A 20,905-nucleotide genomic window follows, 5' to 3' on the forward strand; every position below is an offset into this window, starting at 1 on the left:
ACCAATTACTACCCCAAGTACCAAAGTCACCGTAAAGATTGTGAACATGGATCTCGCTTTCTAGCACTTACAGTCTTTTATATATTCCATCTGGTGGGTACTCGAAAGTGAATTCCATTGGGTCTGTGATATATTCCATAACCAGCGTCATATCTTCCATCATATCTCCATATGATTCATTTATGGCTAGGGTCTGTCCAGTTTCACTTTTATCTGCAAACAACTAACATTGAATATAATTTACACTGCATGTAAGGTTATTTTCTAAATTTTATAACTTGCTCTGTGTGGCTCTAAAACTAGACTTGTGAAATATTTAGCACTCTCTGAGACACTCAGGAGAAGGTGGGAAAATTGACATCCTTGGATGAAGGGAAAATTCTCTTGTATCATTTTCTGTCTTATTTTCTTATATTCTCTCTCTCTCTCTCTTTTATGTCTCACTTGCCCTCTCTCATTTTTTATGACTTTCCCCTCTTTCTCTTGTTACTCTCCCAGGGGTCCCGGGTTCGAATTCGACCCGAGCATGGATGTTCTTTGTGACTGTTATTTCATCAATTTCATGAAATCATCACTAATCACTAACTAACTAACTCTCCAGCCTTCTCATACCCGAAGGTTTATGGCTGCAGCAACACAAGCCTTCCATCTGTCCATATCCTGAGCAAGATCTATCCACTCTTTCTACATCCTTACCGACTTCCTTTAGGTCCATCTCAACGTTATCTCTCCATCTTCGTCTTGGCCTTCCTACTGGTCTCTTACCATTAGGTTTCCCAACAAGAATCCCATCACTTATCCATCCGAACTTCGTGATTAGCCAAAAGTGGCAGAAAAGCGAAGTAAAATAAACCAAATCAATGTAATAAACAATGAATCCAATAAATCTTGTTACTCTTCTTTCTCGCTCCTAGTTTTTTCATCCTTTCTCTCTTCTATGATTCTTTCTGTCGTTCCTTTCACATCTCTTCTTCTTACTTTCTCTCCCTTTCTTTCTTTCTTTCTTTCTTTCTTTCTTTCTTTCTTTCTTTCTTCCCTTTTCGGCATTTTTCTATGACACTTATAAATGGCGTCAGTATATCGCACACTACTACTCAAGTTTACTCCACTCCCTTGGAATTTTGTTGCTGCTGTAGCCCACGTTTTAAACTACCGTGGCGGAATTTATGCTTATTTGTTTTCATATTTAGTGATTTGCCTTTGTGCATAATTGAATAGTTAGAACAAATAATTAACAAATACCTGATTGAAACAATAAATCAGTATATTCTATCCTTGATAATAGAGATATTCTGATTCAATCCTCATATCTGTCTGTACGCTTTTATTCAGAAGGCAACTATTCATGCAAACAATATTGCAATATTTAATGCATAATCATGTAATATGATATGAAATCTTGCAGTTTCATCAAATTTTACAATATTTATTGACTTTCGTTTGCGTTGTTATACCAATTTGTTCAGCGTAGTACACATGAGGAAAAACATTAGAGCATAAAGAAATGCTCAGAAATATCGGGAAATTATACTTACTTAGCGTTAATCTGCAGAGATCGTGCATTTTCTCGTCAAATACGCATTGCAAAGCCCACGCTTGAGCCATGAATGCCAACTCTTCATTCCAGAACTGAAAAAAAAGAAAATCATACAAATAACTGGGTTTTAAGAGAAGTACAACAATTTTAAACCATTGTTTTTAACATCGAACTCAAAAAAACTATTGTAAGTACGAGGGCCGTACCGAAAGTAATGCAAAAGTGGTCATAACCTCTTTATTAACTGAAGTAGATTGTTCAAATTGCACATGTAGTTGGAGTGACTCTTCCTCTAGACAGGTGTTTCAGAATCGTTGTCTTCCGTGCAGGTGAATAATGGATTCCAAGCAGAAGCAACATGCTGTCATCGAGTTCTTGACGAAGGAATAGTGCAGGCTGTCCGACATCCACAGAAGGCTACAGAATCTGTACGGAGATGACACCACAGGCAGGAGCATTGTGCACAGGTGGATGAAGAAGTTTACAGAAGGGGAAACCAGCATTGAAGGCAAACCGTGCTGTGGGAGACCATCAACTGCGACCACTGACACGAATCGTCAGCGAGTGGATGAGTTGATTCGCGCGAACAGACAATCCGTGAGCTTGCGGAACAACTGAACTGTGGTCACAATGCCATACAGAAGATGGTGGAAAGCTTGGGGTATCGGAAAGTGTGTGCAAAGTGGGTACCTCGGCAGTTGGCACCCAAGTTGAAGGAGAGAAGAGTGGAAGTCTCCTCTTTGGCAACAAATCGGATAATCGGCAAATTGGGCCGGTCCATGGTCCTCCATCCACCGTACAGCCCAGATCTGGCACCCTCTGAACAACGATTTTATGACACAGACGAGGTGAGAGTGGCTGTGAAGAAGTGGATACGACAGTGCACTCCGGTTTTTTTCAAAGAGGATTAGAGAGTTGGGTTCAATGATGGCGCAAATGCATCGGTAAATGGAGACTATGTTGAGTAGCTGGTTTGTATAGAGGAAGAGTCACTCCAACTGCATGTGCAATTTGAACGATCTACATCAGTTAATAAAGAGGTTATGACCACTTTTGCGTTACTTTCGGTACGACCCTCGTATATATTTCAAGCTTTGTTATTCTCTTTTAGAATTAGAAACATGCTTTCTCAATTGGTTAATACTTTTGTGAAGAGAGTTTGAATTTAATAGAAGTTTGGAGAAAATGAATTTCTGCCGTTACACAGGACAGGGCCAGTCACCCCAAGCCAACAATATAATAAATTAATTGCATTTTAATTATGTTACGACTCTGCGAAGTCAAATGTTATTGTATCTTTATTTAATCATTCCTATATAATTAGATGTTTTTTTTTTTAAATTCAGTAGTTTTTTTTTGTAAAATAGCTATTATCCCTATTACGTTATGTATTATGGTCTTTAGAAGTTATTACCTGGCGGCAACTTAAAATAAATTTTCTGGGGGGCATAAACAATATTTTATATATGTAGATATTCATACATAGTATCTGTTCCTCTACGTGGATTTTGAAGGAGATGGACATAAAGTGCCTTGTAGACTACGAAGATAATGCAAAACGAAGTACACATGCACAAACAGTTTAACGAATTTGAGAGGCTCTTAGGTGTACTCTAAGGTATTCTGGTTCCAGTGAATGGTAACACAGGACACAATTTCCAGACTGAGGTTGCGCAAAGTACGTGGTGGCCATTGGTTGTCTGCAATCGCCAGCACCAGCAACCGATCGTTGCATTTCAGTCGCAGCATTTAGTCACCTTGTGTGAAAGGTGTCCCAAGTCTTACAAGTAGCAGGTTCCTTCGAAACGTACTGTTTTACACATAGCATAGCGTTACTCACCATCATCTTCATGTTCGTTGCAACTGGAAAATCTAGAACTCTGCCACCAGCAATAGTGTTCCTAAACCCGTTGTGGCTCTCCAATATCAGATCACGTACTTCATCTTCAATTGGAATTCCAAGAGGCAACCCTATACAATCTGTTTTCGGTTTCTAAAATAATTGAGAATTCAGAATTAGCCAGACTGTTCGTGCACAGTAGATCTCATTGATGTTAATCTCTTCGTCTTGAAGATACATTAAATAAACTTCGATGCCGTCCCGAAAAATATAGCTATTTCAAATCCCAAAATGGTACTCAAAACTTCACCTAAACGAATAGCTTGTCGAATAACTGTTTAAACAGAAGCACAATATTTTTTTAAAGAAAGGTTATTATATCCAAAGGCAAGAGAGCTAACGTGTGCAAGCTCGTATGAAGAATACAGTATTCATGAATTATGTAAGCAGCTGCAGGGATGGCGCTACAAGAGAGCTAGGTGTCTGAAATCCCCAAAACAGATCTCAGCCCCCTAAAGCCACCAGGGTTTTTATAGACGCATTTCGATCGAAAATAAGAAAATCTAGAAGTTTTCTAGCATAACATTTTCCGTTATACGTATATCCAGAGAGTTGACAGCGAGTGTAGTTTTTATGGTGCATTTTATTTATTTATGTATTGAACACAACACGCGAATGCCCAATTAGTGTTCTGCATAATAAACTACGAAAGAAATATAGATTTACAAAAATTGCATTCATGTTTACATTATTGACATTTATTTTTCCATACTTTGAATAGCTTTTTTGAAGGTCTCAATAGGCATGTGAAATATATCTAATTTTGGTCCCCTTTCGGAACATCTGTTGTACTGTTAATATGAATACTAAATCTGAGATGTTATTCCACTAAATGATAGTTTAGGAAAGGAAAAATGATAAATATAATTACTGCATTTTATATTATATGATAGATTCATGCCTGTCGTAGTAAAGTATTAAGTAAACACTTTTTAGCCGGTCCGAGAATTTGAAACCGATATCTGTAGCCCCACCACCACTACTTACATCAGGCTGGTGCCGTCACTGAGCAACTGCAAGAGGGGGGGGGGTATCCAAAACTTTCCATATTAAGTTTGTAAGGTTGTTTTTAAGAGGGTGTAAAGATCGACTTGGCACCGAAATGACCAGAAATTTTGGGTTCCTTTTTTTATGTAATCGAGGTTCGTTCCTCGAGTTCTTTGCAGATGGTGAAAAAGCGAAACAGAGAATGAACGCCTATTTTCCATTTTGGTGTCAGCCTTTCTACAAGTCTCCCATTTTCTCCATTATGGTTCAAATTGCTTGCCTTATATTATAATTTTCATGAAAGTAAAAGTGGAACAAGTAATTAATATGTTTATGCAATAAATTATTTTATTTTAAGAATAAACTTAGTGTAGACCTGCTAAATGAAAGCTGAAACTTAATTTGAAAAGAACGTTTCAATAGAAGATTTGGTGCTCAGTATTTCAAAGACTTACCATGTGTTCGCATACAGTGTCTTTTTTACCACCTGGACAAGTAATTGAACAGTAGTCTTCTTAATTAAACTCCATGTACCCAAGGTTGATAAAGACGTAGATCAGAAGCAAAATATACAAACTCATGCCTATGGAAAATACAGAAGAAAAATAAAAGGCACTAAATAAAATTTGAGGTTTGACTCAAAAAGCATTGGTATTAAAGATGTTCCAAGATATTTTTACCATTTTATGAGAAATAACATAATAAATGAAGGCTTAATCTAGTGATTCCACTACCATAAATAGTATATGCTGGCAATATATGGTTGAAATGGAAGTTAAGTGCAACACAAGGATGTACAGTGGGATCCGTGAGTATTACCGTGCAAATCGTCCATCATCATGTTCGTGCACTTCATTTGACCCAATGAAAGCTTCAAGAATTAAAAAACTCAAACCAAGCTGTTGACAACTTCTGCACCAGCATACATATAAATCCATCGCTTAAAAACACATAGGATGTAAGATAAAAATTGATGGAAATAGTCATGGACAATTTGCACGGTAATACTCATGGATCCCACTGTACAGTGGGGTGCACAAGTACTGCTCGGCAAATTGTCCCTGACAATTTCCATTTCTTTTTCTCTTGCCTACTTTATTTTTTTAGGGACTGATTGATGACGTATAAAGGTTGAGAGGTTGAAGCTCTCATTGCATAAAACAAGGAGAATAAACATGGTGATGGCAAATTTGCTGGGAATATTCATGCATCCCACAATGAAGTACAATAACAAAAATACACCCCTGCAAATACCGGAATATTTTAAATGTTTAAATAAATCTGAAACGATGCATTTTGTGGGAAATTTTAAAGCGAACAAAAATTGAACAGAAAAAAGTTTACAAACTAAACAGGCCGGGCTGGACCTTTGGTCCGCGCCAGAGCAGGCTTTTTTCGAATTTTCCTCTCCTTTAAAAAAATCGCTGATATTCGCAAATCTGAAATATTGCATCTGCTTAGAATTGCTTCTAGAGCATTCAACGTGAATCTTCGTGTGGTTTTCTTTCGCTGTTGCCTAGATATTCTCAATAGTTTCGTGGCTACGTAAGTTTATTAAAGTCCATTCAACATTTCAAGAAATCGTAGCTAATCTTGAGGACACCTTCAACTAACGCCCGTTCGTATTACGACAGTCTTGCCGCCCCCCGTGGCTGAGTGGTTATCATATCGCACTACGATGCCAGGGGCCCTGGGTTCGAATCCCGGCATGGATGGTATTGAGTGTGCATTCATCAATTTTCATCATATCATCATTCATCCCCATTTTCTCAAATTAGCCAAAAGTAGCACAAAGAGCGAAGTAAAATCAAGCAAATCAATCAATTACAACAGTCGCATGTTGCTTTACGTCGCCTTTTGCCCTACTTGAGAAACTTTCTGATCTTGTACAGTGGGATCCATAAGTATTACCAAGCAAAATGCCCATCACCACGTTTACTCCCTTTGTTTTATGCAATGAGAGCTTCAAGAACTAACACAAACCCCCAAACAATCTGCTTACAGCCTCTGAACCAGTATACGTACAAATTCAGTCCTTAACAATACGTAGGGTGAAGTTAGAAACCAACGAAAATAGTCATGGACAATTTGTTGAGCAATACTTATGGATCCCACGGTACAGTTTGAATTCGCAGTGCTGGATGATTTTAGCGGGAAATAACTTGACAAAATTTATAGGCCGTAACATATATTCGAATGCCGAAAATAGCTGGGAGATAATAATTGCATACACAACTTTACATAAATTTAAGGTAACACCTTTAAGCCTTGTTTGCATGTTAACAAGGCAAAATTTATTGTGAATCTTCGCCTGAAGAAGACCCTGTTACAGGGTAGATACGTTACGTTTTTAGTGTATATTTTTTATACAATAAATTTTCCCTTGGTCAGCATTTGAATATCCTAAATTTCAGGTGCGGTTCCCGGTAACTTTTGCAAGTTTGGTGGTGAATTCAGATGTTCGACTACGATATAGTTTGTTGATATTTCAAAGAAACTGTTAAATACGATTGTGGAGGGGTAAGTGTAAATTTTTGCTCTGAACTGAGGGAGAAAATGATATATTTTATGGAAAAATAATGTATATTCCAAAAAAGAAAACTTCATGGACAAAAGACTGCTTAAGAGTTGGTAGGTCCAAAATAAAGTAACGAATAGGATCTTACTTTTGGACCACCGTAACGAAATGCATAATATTCACAAGAGGGCTTTTGAAAGGAGTTATTAATTATTACTTTTTAACGCGACACTTGACTATGTTTATATTTTTGATTTCTCGAGTATATATCAAATGCAACTTATAGTTAAGTGAATGGAAGAATTACAAATAGTTACCTCCTCAAGTGTCTTCCAATCTGAAGAAGATTAGTTATGCATTTCTAAGTTATTTCGTATACTTATAAAAAGTACAAACTCATTCATTCACGTCCTGACAAGGTGCAAGGTGCAAGGTGGAATTTATAAACATAAATTCCACCTTGTCTTTATTACAATTATTATTTACTAGACTAGCAGCTTTACGGTTGACTGTTTTTGCCTAGCATACACTTAATCAAGGATTATATATACCAGGTGGTTATAATTAAAGTGACGGTGTTCAGAGTGGTACAGCACGGGCTGTAATGATAGTAGCAGTCTGACACTTCGTAGATATGCTAATGAAGCAATGCACTCGCGAATTATGAAAAAAAAAAAAAAAAAAAAAGTTCCAATTTTCGCCACCCGGGTAAAAAATGGCGCTGTAAGCAGTCAAAACTTGGTATAGTTACAGGAAAAACAATATAAATCGCAGAAAACAATACTCTTTGTAATAAAATATCGCTACAATTTCACTATTCGGATTACATGAACATTACTAAAGGAAAAAGCAACAAGCGTCACCAACAACAACCAGGGAGCTCACCCAATGGTTAGGCAATGTTACCGACTTTGACGTCAGAGTTACGGAAAGTTCCACGTTTTGACTGCTTACAGCGCCATTTTTTACACTGGTGGCGAGAATTGGATTTTTTTTTTTGCATAATTCGCGAGCGCATTGCTTCATTAGCATATCTACGAAGTTTCAGACTGCTACTCTCATTACAGCCCGTGCTGTACCACTCTGAACACCGTCACTTTAATTATAACCACCTGGTACTATAATAGATAATCCTTGCTATAATTACTTTTATCTATTGTAGCATGACCATAGGCGTGCGCACGGGGGGGGGGCAAGGGGGGCAAATGCCCTTCTAATCATGGACATCCGCCGATTTTTTCCACTAATGGACAAGCAAGGTATTTTTCCATGGGGCATATTAACCCCGATAATAGTGTTGCCCCCTTAAAAAACACCTCTTGAATTTGAAATTATCGCATTCCTGCATCCCCATTATAATAATTAATGTCAATTATTATGACTGAAATCAAATTATACGTGTAAAAATGTACTTTTAGCTTGACATTCGGTTTCTAAGGGGAGATGTGGCCATCCTTGTCCCCTTCCAGACGTCCATGCCCCTATATTATTATATTTTCACCTAGAAATTTAGGATATGGGAATCTTATCGCAGTTTTTAAACGATAGTATACTCTTAAAGAAAATCAAGTATTTTCAAGCCAATGAAAGTTCAAAGTAACCACTGGAGAATGGGGTGCAGTGGCGCAACCGCAGGGGGCATTGGCCCCCCATCCTTGGACGGAAATCAATTTTAAGGGGGCAAACTAACTAACTAACTAACTAACTCCCTAGCCTTCTTAAACCCGAAGGTTCATGGCTGCAGCAACACAGGCCTTCCATCTTTCCCTATCTTGAGCAAGTTCTATATACTCTTTTCCATCCCTACCGATTTCCCTTAGGTCCATCTCAACGTTGTCCCTCCATCTTCGTCTTGGCCTTCCTTCAGGTCTCTTACCATCAGGTTTCCCAACAAGAACCCTGTAAACTCCTCTTTCCTCTCCCATTCGTGCCACATGGCCTGCCCACCTAAGTCTTCTTGATTTAATTAATCTAATAATATCTGGACATGAATACAAATTATGTAGTTCTAAATTATGTAACCTTCTCCACTCACCTGCCTCCTCATCCCTTTTAGGTCCAAATATTTTCCTAAGGATCTTATTTTCAAATACTGTACTCTCAATTTATGTTCCTCTTTCAATGTAAGGGACCAAGTTTCACATCCATATATTACTACAGGCAAAATTACGGTTTTGTATATTTTAACTTTTAGTTTCTTAGATATTAAACGAGAAGACAAAAGTTTATGAAGAGAGAGGTAACATGCATTTCCTGAATTAAGCCTACTTTTTATTTCCTCTTTAATATAATTTTCATTTGTTAATATTACTCCTAAGTATTTGAATTTGGAAACTGGTTCAAACGAGATGTTATCAATAATTAGATTTTGATTATTACCTAACACTTGGTTTCGGCCTGTAAGCATATATTTAGTTTTATCTTTGTTAACTTCCAAACCTATCTCTTTAGCAGTTTTGAAAAATATTTTAGCATTATTTTTAATTGTATTCACATCATCCCCCAGTAGGTCTACATCATCTGCATATGCTAACAACTGAGTCACACCATTTAATTTTAGTCCTTCTTTAGTTTCTTTTACCTTCCTTACAGCATATTCTAAGGCAAAATTAAAAAGCAATGGAGATAATGCATCTCCTTGTTTTAACCCATCATGAATTGTAAATTTGTCAGACATATTAATACCCACACGAATTTTACTTTCTGTTTCACTGGTGCATATTTTTATCATACTAACAAGCTTCTTAGGTATTCCAAACTCTACTAATATATTATATAATTTATCTCTTTTGACAGAATCATATGCTTTTTTGAAATCAATGAATAGCTGATGGACATTTTGATTATATTCCCACTTTTTTTCAAGTGTCTGTCTGATGTGAAAAATTTGATCTGTAGTTGACCTGTTATGTTTAAATCCACATTGATAATCACCTATATTTCATTAGCATATGGGGTTAGTCGTGTTAAAAGAATGTTAGATAATATTTTATATGTTGTTGAGAGTAGAGAAATTCCACGGTAATTATTGCAGTTCATTTTATCACCTTTTTTAAACACAGGAACAATTATGGATTCTTTCCACTGTTGAGGGATTTCTTCTTTATTCCATATTAAACAAATTAATTTATGAATTTGACATATTAATGAATTTCCACCATATTTAATTAACTCAGCTGGTATTAAATCAATGCCAGGTGCTTTGTTATTCTTTAGCCTTTTAATAGCATCTTTAACTTCAGTCAAGTTAGATTCTGGAACTAAAGGTTCTGCTGTGTGGACTTCATTTACTTCTGATTTATCTCCTACATGAACATTTAAAAGGTCATTAAAGTAGTTCTTCCATCTATTTAGAATATCGCTTGGGTCAGCTAGAAAATCACCGTCTTTATCTTTTATCAAGTTTACTTTAGGTTGCCACCCCTTTCTAAACTCATTTACACCTTTATATAAATCTCTGATATTTTTATTTTTGCTGTTTGTTTCAATTTCGTTAAGGGGGCAAACATGGAAGTAAATTATAGCAAGACTAGCAGAATCTAAGAGTAGAAAAGATGCTGAAGATGGAATTAGTTTTCACGTCTTTCTTGCATTATTTCTTCCAGATGGCCAAGAGCACCTGAAGGGGTTGCACAGAGCTGCAATTGCCCCCTCGGTCTCAAATTTTATACAAATAAAGATACGCTTCATAACATTTTCTTGTTCGCTCCATTCGCAATGTCTCCTTTTCTTGCAGTCTTCACAAGTTCAGAAAAGTAGCTAGGGGTCGGCGGGAGTTGGCCCTGGACGCCGAACGATCTAAATGAAAAAAAATGTAAAAGAGAATGCCATGACGTTCTATGAAAATTTTGGCGCCATATTAAATGAATATTGTTTCCATTTTACAAAAGTTTGGATCTGAAAATTTTATTGCTCGCTTCCCTTGCAATTTGTTTTCTGTAATGCATTACTAGGCACTGCTGCTAAACAGATTTCTCTTAAATGTATGAACAATTGTTTGGAGGAAAAAGGAGCGCGCACATTTGAGAGACAATTTATATGATTTTTCCTGTTGCTTTGTTATGGGGCGGATGAATTGATTTTATATGTATGTGCATATATACACACAACCATCAATGAAATAAAACTTAAACAGTGAGATAAAATTAGGTTTTTCTGTCCCGACTGAACTTGCATCAAGGCTCTTGCCCCCCTCCCCCCCCCTAATCAGAGGATCTGTGCATGCCTTTGAGCGTGACGCCGGGTATGGCACGGGAGCGAGTCACGCCGGGACGTAGTCCAGTTAAATAAGTTATGCTTTAAGTTTGGTCTAGCTGAACCACCTCTACCCTGAATGGTGCGGATGAAGGATTGTTGGGAGCCTAAGTCGTTCAACGCTACTCACCCTCTTGCTTGAGGTAGTGGCTCTCGGCTTCTGGCGTCGGCGACGGTTGGACAGATACGGGTGCCCTGGAGATGGCGGGAGACACTGGAGAGACCGCTGGCCTAGATGTTGTTGGCGACACGAGGCGGCTGGAGATTCGACGGTTAAGTCGACAGAGCACTGATTCTCCGGACTCGGGCTGGCTTTCGGCTTCTGGTTCTCCGTAGTCCGGACTGCTTCTCGTTCTGCTAACTCGTTGCCGCCTCGTGATCTCGCGATCTCTCGGAGTGGTCTCGTCGATTGAGTTTCTCATGGTGTGGAGCGATAGAAAGAGCGATTGATTATCTCCAGGGGATTTTATACATCGAGATTTCGCAGTGATGTGGTGGACTTTGTACCTCCAACTGTTCACCTGGGGTATCCCTAGGAGCAGGTGGAAAGTTACAGTTGGAGGTGCACTCACCGCTGGCGAGGGCCGTTGCATTGCTGACTGTGCAGAGCCGAGTGTTGCTCGGCTCTGCATCCGGTGAATTTGGGGTGAATGAGCGTTCAACTGGCGAGTTTCAGTACGATGTTTTAGTAAAATTGATATTTCTACTTTCATGCCCCAATTCCTTCATCACTATAGATGCAGCCTATCACATTACAAAGATTAAAAGACAAAAATGCAATGCATATATAAATGACATCAACATTTTCATATCTGCGTTTGTTCACATTTTTCTCCATTTTTTATCTCAATTTATTTCGTGACATTACGATGTGTGCATACAGGCGAGTCAATGAGAAGTGCTGAACGACCGTTGGCCGACAGAAAATTACGTTAAATTCCGGTGTATGGACTCATAAGATTGTAAGAAACGTGAATGTATGTGTGTGTGTTCCTTCTTTGCATTGCATACCCATGACCATGCATGTAATGATTACTGCAATCGATTAACAAGGAAAATGGAGATAATCCAATATCCAGTTACCGAAAGTGAGTCCAGAAAGAAATAAAGGTTTATGTAGATTACCTCAGAATAGTTAATTGTCAGATCATTTTCCGCTGTATATTGATCTTTGCCTGCAAAATGATTTGTCCTCCCTTTGTTTCTGCCATCGGATTGGATAAAGAGAAGCGAAAGAACAAAGTGACGTCTAGACTGAATACGGTCACCACACCATAGTGAAATCGATGTTAATTCTGAATTATAGCCCTTATCTCACCAGCAATGGTTTATGAATATATAACTGCAAATCACTCATTTCGTGTGTCCATATACCTGGATTCATCGAGCGGAACGTACACAGCGCATGGCCTTTAATTTGTGTCTATAGCCAAAGTAAGTGGTTACTTCACTTCAAAAAGTAATTAAGTTGTAGTTACTGTTACATTTACTTCATTTTAGAGAAGATGTAACTCCTATAACAAGTGCGTGAACAGGAAGCTGGGTGTCGTTCATCTTAACTCACGACAATAAAATTAATTACTTTTCATTAATACATAACCTCATATATATAAATATGGAAGCTTCCGGATGGCGTAGTGGTAACGTCGTCGCCTTGTAATACCCAATACCCGGTGGAGTTACATAGTGTTCGGATCACATTTGAAACAGTAGATCAAGTTCCTATGCCTATCTGTGCATAAAGTGGACTTAAAACTTTTTTAAAAAAGTTTAAATATGAAAATATATATGCAACGAAATTCAAAAGTATGCAAGATAAACTAAGTTAAAGTTACTGGTGTTAAAAAATAACTTGCTACAGTTAATGTTACTCGAAATAGTAATTGTGATGGAGTTGTTAGTATCAGCAAACAACGTGAGAGATAGTCTTGGATAAGGGACTCTACAAATCCTGGATGTGTATTTATCCTATCTACAATTAATTTATGGTAAGTCTCACTTTCTCCACAAAATATCTTTCTTGTCTTCCAAATCATTGTTTTATTTCCGAAGTTGATTTTGATGTTGCCTCGATGCAGTATGCCTGTAAGGATCATGCTAATAGGTTGACTATGTGGGGGGTGGTAAGAGAAGGCTATCCATTTCATTATTGTTTTATCTTCTTTTGATTTTTGACACGCCCATTTTAAGTTAAATAACCAATCAAGAACTAGATCGGATACGATGGATTCAAGCTTTTATTGCGATAATTATTACATCCTGAATAATTTCACAAGAAAAAGAAGCCAGCAAATGTAAACATTGGTAGCAAAGGAGATGGATGGACAAGAAAACAAACAACTGTCCGTTACAATGTGCTTCACCACTGCTACTCGGGGAAATAAACTTATCTGCCAACTATCAAGCCAAACACATCGCGAATAAAAGAAAAAGTAAGTGCACTAACTGTGCCCTGAGTTGATCAGAGCCGCTCTCTTCAGGTGTGGTTGAAGGCGGTTCAGGAGTGGGCCTTTTCGTGTCAACTGTAATTAAAAGACAAGATAATTAGTAATCACTTTACCTCGCTTCATAATACCAACAATGACGTACCTTTCCTTCCATTATAAAAAAAAAGCCCCGTATAGTTCGCTGCACTTTTTGGCCCTCTCTGCACTCGCGTGTCAGGTTGGCTACATGGTGCAACACTGACTCGCCTGCTTCCTTGATTTGGAGTCAAGTAGTGTATTTGGTGCCTGCACCGTTTGCACTACGTTCTGGAGCGGTGAAGTGCGTGGTGTATGGTCACGTGGTGCGTGCTAACTAATCAGTTGAACGTTTAAACCAGCAGACAGGCATTTGTTGAATCTTCTGAACTTGAACATTGCTATCCGTCTACTTGGTTGAACGTAATTTCCTTGCACCAGCCTGATACCGAGATACACCTGCACTATACAGAGTGTCAAAAAGTGCAACGAACTATACGGAGCTAAAGAATACCCCAGCAGTGATCGTAGCAATTGAAATCCATCCCAGGAGTCTGTGGAGCAAGGCCGTACTTAGCTGTAGAGAAGGAGAGAAAGCGAGTGGGGGGAGATGCGTGGAAAAGGATGGTAGCTGCAGCCGCGTTTTCCCCTTTCACGCGCTCATCGAACGAGCCCCTCGTGTCACGACTTGCGCAGAGGTTTTCGTTTGCGTGCTCCAGAGATTCCCGAGACGCAGTTGTAGAGGAAAAAGAAATTAGTGACTTAATCGCGCAAGATGATATCATAATGTAACGAAGCAAAAAGTCGTCACCCCTAAGCAAGCAATACACTAACAATTGTCCACGGCAAGCTAAAGTTTAATTCTTACTGTGCTTCTAGTGGCTCGTGTGACAAAGCACAAGGGATCTAGTTGTGATTTGCTCAGGGAACCAATGTTTTAATCAGGGTTGGCACCTTTAAAACTCACGACTTTGTTTTTCACAACTTTGAACATTTCAAAGACAAGTTTTAAACACTATTTTAGACTTGTTTAAAACATTATAACACATTTTGATACTTGATATTTTGATAACTTTGAATTTTCATTCAATCTTTGTCATTTAGTTTACTGGGCACAGAAATATGGTCATTGGCAGAAAATCATAAAATTATCGTAATGAGTATCTGTGGACCACGTTTAAAATACATGCCAATATTTTGTTGTTTTTACAAGTGTTTAAAACACTTTTATAATTGAATAGTATGTATATGGATGAAACAGTTTTCTTCCACACTTAACGTACTGTACGTTGTTGTTTTGATGTCAATGTATTTTGTTGCATTTACGATAAAGTGTGATATTTCGGAAAAACATAATTTACTGGGATAGAGTGGCAACTGTAGATTAGTTGAACTTGTTAGAACAACCTACATATTTCAAGAAGTTAGAAAAGTGTTCGCAGTCATTCCTTGCATGATTAAGAGATTCCTTATCAACAATTATTCTTAGAAAGTAAGCCTTCTTGCATTATGTTTTAAACGTTTTTTTTTCTTTAAAACTCATTTTTCGTTCTTGATTAGCCGGCCCTCGTGGCGGAGTGGTTAGCACATCGCACTACGACGCCAGGGGTCCCGGGTTCGAATCCTGGCCTGGGAATGGATGTTTATGAGTGTCCATTCATCATATCATCACTGATTCCCATCTTCGCAAATTATTCAAAGGTGACACGAAAAGCGAAGTAAAATTATGCAAATCAAATCGTTCTTTATTAAAAAAACACTTAAAACATATGTTTTAGGTTTTAAAAGAAAAACAAATTGAGCCAACCCTGGTTCCATTATATACCCCCAAATTAAGAGGAAATGCCTACTGCATAAGTTGGGGTAAGTCTTGTCGCAAACTTCATCCTCTCCACATTCGGAGCAAGGCTTGTGCCCTGCCTTGTAGATGACTTCATCCTGAACACTGCCCTTCGGCAAGTAGTCGCACACCAGAATGAAGTCTTCAGATTCCCCGGAAGTGTAGGCGAAGGCGCATCCTACGTCTGTGGTGTCTGCCCAAATCATCTGCACAAAAATGTCGTCGTCCTCTCTGCAATGGGTAAAAAGAAACTGCAAACGCTCGTGGAAAATGAGAGAAAAAAAATATCTAATTAGAATGCCTACACATAGAGAAGAAAAAGAAATAGTGCTGAGCCGATACTACTTTGAAGTAATGCCGATCGATACCTTACCTATTCCCACCGATTCTCACAAACAACATCCATACCCTTTCCTCAAGACACCCAAATGTCAACCTCACTTCCGCATAATGCACCCTGGACTGCATTTTGCATAAATATATACATTTCGCTAATCATATACTTCTTTATTTTAATTAATCGTCTCTAATTTCAGCATTCATCAATTGCTACCCATCTTGCCACAATCTTGCAGTTAGTGTTAGGAATATGGCACAATTCAGGATAGCGAGTAGTAACTCTCGCAAAACTACAAGGTGGGCGAAAAGTGACTCTTTGTAGTGCAAGAACGTATTATTCACAAACGAAATTGACGTAGCAAGTGGTCGTAGGTTGTGTGGTAATAATACGTCTGTTTTTCGATAGAGGTCATTCAATCCCAATACTGTGGTTGGGAATCAGGTTTTCGGATAGAGGTCCGGAATTCCTATGAATTGGCTTATTAGCGGAATTCCTATGCACATGGTGGCGAATCCAGTTATGCACAGAGAATGATGGTCAACAGACCGAGAAGTTTAAGCGTTGAGAGCTGACACTGACATTAATCTTTTAGATATTCTTGTCCTACACTCTTTCATGTAGCTTGTTCATTTCAACACTTTCTGCATTAATTTCCCCCATTTCATAATAGTATTATATTAATATCCTATCGTTACTTTTGGCCCACCCTATGCTATTTTTCAACAACGACATGAATTTCTAAACATCTTCGCGATTAGTCGAAAATGACAGAGAAGCTAAGTAAATTCAACCAATTAGAGCTCTCTAAGCACGTACTCCTTTACATATTTCCCATCGGCTGGAAACTTGAAGTCTGCTGGTATTGTAGTGAATTCATCCATAGCAGCTGTAATATCATCCTTCTCAGACTCCGCCTTCGTTGCACGGTGAATATTCTGTCCAGCTTCACTTTGATCTGGAAATTAACATTAAACATAAGTTACCTGAACCCAATATGGCCTAGCACCCAATATGGCGTAGTACCCAATATGGCCTATTTGCTGTTTCGAAGTAGTTACAAGGTTAATTCAACAGATGACGTTAGTATGTCATTTAGACCGTCCGAATGACGTGTTTGAACCTTTGGTTGTTCCTATAATGCTGTAACCCGAGGACAAAGAAACGAAATAGCTGAACCTCGTGATTGGATTCTACCTGATCTAATATTGCATATGGAAGTTATTACTTACTAGATCTTCCAAGTGACGGGTGTTTATATCTCTAGTACATATTATGGTAGCTCATAATTTGTACTTTACAACATAATCTGAAGTACTGTTTGTAACGAAGGGAAAAAGAACACTATGTGAGGTGTACTCAATATGGCCTACATAGGAATATATCGTGAAAGATATACGCAAATGTGACAATTGTTACTCTTATGTTCATGTAGATAGGGCCTCCCCGATGGCGCAGTGGTAGCGTCGTCGCCTTGTAATCAAGGGGTCCCGGGTTCGATACCCGGTGGAGGTACAAGTGGTTCGGATCCCACTTTAAACTGTAGGTCCAGTCACGATTAGCCTTACTGTGCATAAAGTGGACTTAAAACAACAAATCAATCAATCAATGTTTATGTAGAGTATGTGGGACTCACTAAGGATGATAAAAGACCTTTAATTTGCCCAGACTGTGATGTGTAATCCTTGGTCTTCTGGTAACAAATTTTGACATGTCACTGCCTTGTTTATAGGTTTGTAAACAATATTATTTCTTTGTGCACACCTCATATGTCATTATGTAACTAAAATGTAAGTGTATCAATATACTTATCTACCTATAAAAACAACATAGTTGTACTTCCTTTACAATTTCTGTTGCATTATTTGATGTGAAAGAACATGGCCTAAACGTAACTTTTTAATAAAATCTTCCCTGCACCCATGTTATTATTTGGAATTGGCTCAAATTTTCAGTAAACGTCCACAACTGTTCCCTCGTTTGTATCTTCCCACTTGTTTCTGACTTTGTACACTACTTGAAACAATCGTATGACTTAGGTAGGCCATATTGGGTTCAGGTACCTTGTTTCAATTAAGGCGTCACAACATTGCAATACAAGGTATACTTCAGGGCACAATTTTTTTAATGCACTTGTGGATTGGTTCCCTATGTATGTTCGGTTCGAACTTCATATGTAGTTACCGTCTGTGTGTGTTGCTGCTCTCCATACCAGAGTATTTTCTTCCAATACAAATCAGTTCTGACTTTTCTTTCCTGAGTCAGCGACAGAACTGAGTGCTAAAATAGCAACTACCTATTTTTATCCGCTCTCCGTGGCGGAGTGGTTACCACAGCGCGCTACGACGCCAGGGGTGCCGGGTTCGAATCCCGGCCTGGGCATGGTATTTTGTTAGTGCCCCTACATCAATTTCATCGTATCATCACTGATCCACATCGTCTCGATTAGCCGAAAGTGGTAGAGAAACGACGCTGAAAAATCAAATCAAACCTATTGTCAGAGCCAGCCACAGTTTTATGAGGTTTTTTTTGTTTGGATATACAGGGTGTTCATAAAGGTTATATACAACTTCACATTCCCCAGAAACTTGAATTACAATTGACAAACAGGTCTCATATGATGTACCATCTCAAAAAAGTTTTCTACACGATTGTGAGAAATGTCTTGAACACAGCCTTTCCAGCACGTTTGATTGGTAGAGGCCTCCCAGTTAGCTTATCTGTGCATAAAGTGGACTTGAAACAAAAACTGAAATGGAACATTTAACTTCTACACATTTCTGCTTGTATTTCATATGTGAAGAAAAATATACACAATATTCTGTAGTACTTGGGCATTTTAAATTTTTTATCTTGAAATTTACATGTCTTCGTCAAGCACCTCCAATTTTATATCTTGGAATTGATAATAAGAAACAAAATGAGCAATAAATAATTAATCCATGTGGCACTTAGTTTAAAATTTATAATTATACACGAACTAAAGGGACTACTATTCAGTGTTCAAATGGAAAGAGGGACACGGGAGGGCTTTCCCCAAACTCCAGTGATAAACAATTTGACTCTTGTTAACTTTCCGACTGATTGTACATACATTCTTCATAAGGGAGGAAAGCTTCTTTTCTCTGGTTGGGAATGAAAATTAGGAATGGAGTGCCACATTTCGTTCCCAATCAGGGATAGAATATTCCTTCCCAATGAAGATTGATTGATTGATTGATTTGGTGTTTTAAGTCCAATTTATGCACAGAAAGGCTAATCGGGACTGGACCTACAGTTTAAAGTGGGATCCGAACCACTGTGTGCCTCCACCGGGTATCGAACCCGGGACCCCTTGATTACAAGGCAACGACGCTTCGCAATGAAGAATATATCAGTGTTCTAAAGGATGATTTGTAAAAGCAGCTGAGTTAAAATTAGTTAGTTGGTTCAAGAAATAAGTGAATTACATTTAGTTCACTTCATTGCTATTGTTTTTCAATTCGAACACCTTTCTTTGAACACTCCTATTGCCACCAGAGGTAGCCTAATCTTTCAAATATACCATAAAATGTACAACTTGAATATGAGGACTTTATTATAGTTCTATAGCATTTAAGTAGTGAATTTTGATACAAGTGGGGAAGAAGCTACTGATACTAATATTCTGACGTAATCAAAAAGTATTAACAGATTGTACTTGCTTAGCGTGCATCTCCCATCATCATGAGTTTTTGTATTTTCTGGACATTGCAGAGCCCATGCTTGTGCCATGAATTCCAACTCCTCGTTCCAGAACTGAAAAATAAATTAATCAAATGAGTCAAAACTTCACAACGAAAGTGGAGTATGATGTAAGAATATACGAGGCGCGTTCGAGCGAAACAGGGACTTTTTTTGGTGTGCAAAGGAAGTTAACATTTTTTATTATTATTTAAAACCACATTTACGTATTACTGCTACAAATTTTATTCCGAACAACTCCCTGTCGCTTAATTCGTTAAAAATGTGGAAGAAAAAAAAATTGAAAAATCACCTCGTTATAGATTACTTCTTAAATTACGGAAAAACCATTCACATTACCGAAACTTTTTTTGGTCCAAAAAAATGACGATCAAGACAAAAAATATCTGCTTGTGACATTTCGTTACAGAGATACAGGTCAGGTACATTTTGTACTAAGACTCTGAGGCTTGGAAGGATCTGGGGGTGGTTACCATGGGGAAGGGGTGGGAACTTTTAGAATTTTGCACTCCTAGTGGTGATCTGACAACTGATCACAATTCAGCTTTAACGGAATTATTCCCGACATGTGCTGTGCTAGTGGTGATAATGTTGACGCATTGTAATCAAAAGATCCCGTGTTCGATACGCAGTAGAGGTACAAGGTGGTTTGGATTCTACTTTGAACAGTAGAACCAGTTCTGAGTAGCCTATCTGTGCATAAAGTCGACTTAAAAACTCCAGCAACCCGATGGCGTGGTGTAATGCTGGTGCCTTTTAATCAAGGGATCCCGGGTTCGTTCTCTGCTGGAGGTTACATAGTGACTCAGATTCCGCTTTAAACTGTAGGTCCAATCATGATTAGCCTATCTGAGCTAATCTTAGAACTAATCTGACAAACTTTTTTTTAGCGAATTCAGTCACAGTACTGAAAACTATTTGTACAGTCACGGACACTTCTTGGCTGCAACGATCACATTGAATAAACAATGGGGTCGTTACAACCTAGGGTGGCCGTACGTCCCGTTTTGACCGGGAAAGTCCCGTTTCAGAGAAGTGTCCTGGTCGTTCCGTCCATATTATTAAAAAGCAACTATTTGTCCCATTTTATAAAAGTCTAGGAGTTACCTTGAAAACCAAGTCTAAATTTCAGAGACATTTCATGCTAAAAAAAAATGCGTTGTATTGTTTTGCATATTCAAATCAATATGTGTTCCGTTATTTCTAGAGCAGTGAATAAGCATGCAGTTTCTTTACGGAATTGCAACAAGAATTAAAAGTTCCTGCGTCTTGACACAAACTCAAAAGAAAAAATCTAGAGCTGTGTGTCTGATATGTGGGATTATTTTCCTGTAGTTTACGGTTATT

General features: G+C 38.2%; 1 protein-coding gene across 3 annotated transcripts in view; it reads right to left on the reverse strand.

The window, feature by feature from the left end:
• Positions 1-13,415: 13,415 nt before the first annotated feature.
• LOC145992331 (venom allergen 5-like) overlaps positions 13,416-20,905 on the reverse strand; it is a 50,734-nt gene continuing 43,244 nt past the window's right edge. For 2 of the 3 annotated variants that reach the window (XM_083128720.1, XM_083128717.1), the window contains exons 4-7: positions 19,519-19,612; positions 16,655-16,793; positions 15,509-15,729; positions 13,416-13,718 (exon numbers count right to left, since the gene is read on the reverse strand). In XM_083128720.1, the coding sequence (XP_082984846.1) occupies positions 13,597-13,718; positions 15,509-15,729; positions 16,655-16,793; positions 19,519-19,612 (576 nt within the window). In that variant the 3' untranslated portion in view covers positions 13,416-13,596. Of the gene's footprint in view, positions 13,719-15,508; positions 15,730-16,654; positions 16,794-19,514; positions 19,613-20,905 lie in introns of all 3 variants that reach the window. The other variant, XM_083128724.1, reaches the window with a different exon arrangement.

The sequence above is a fragment of the Lepisma saccharinum genome, chromosome 1 (assembly GCF_977018435.1).
Source record: "Lepisma saccharinum chromosome 1, izLepSacc3.1, whole genome shotgun sequence".
Taxonomy (NCBI): domain Eukaryota; kingdom Metazoa; phylum Arthropoda; class Insecta; order Zygentoma; family Lepismatidae; genus Lepisma; species Lepisma saccharinum.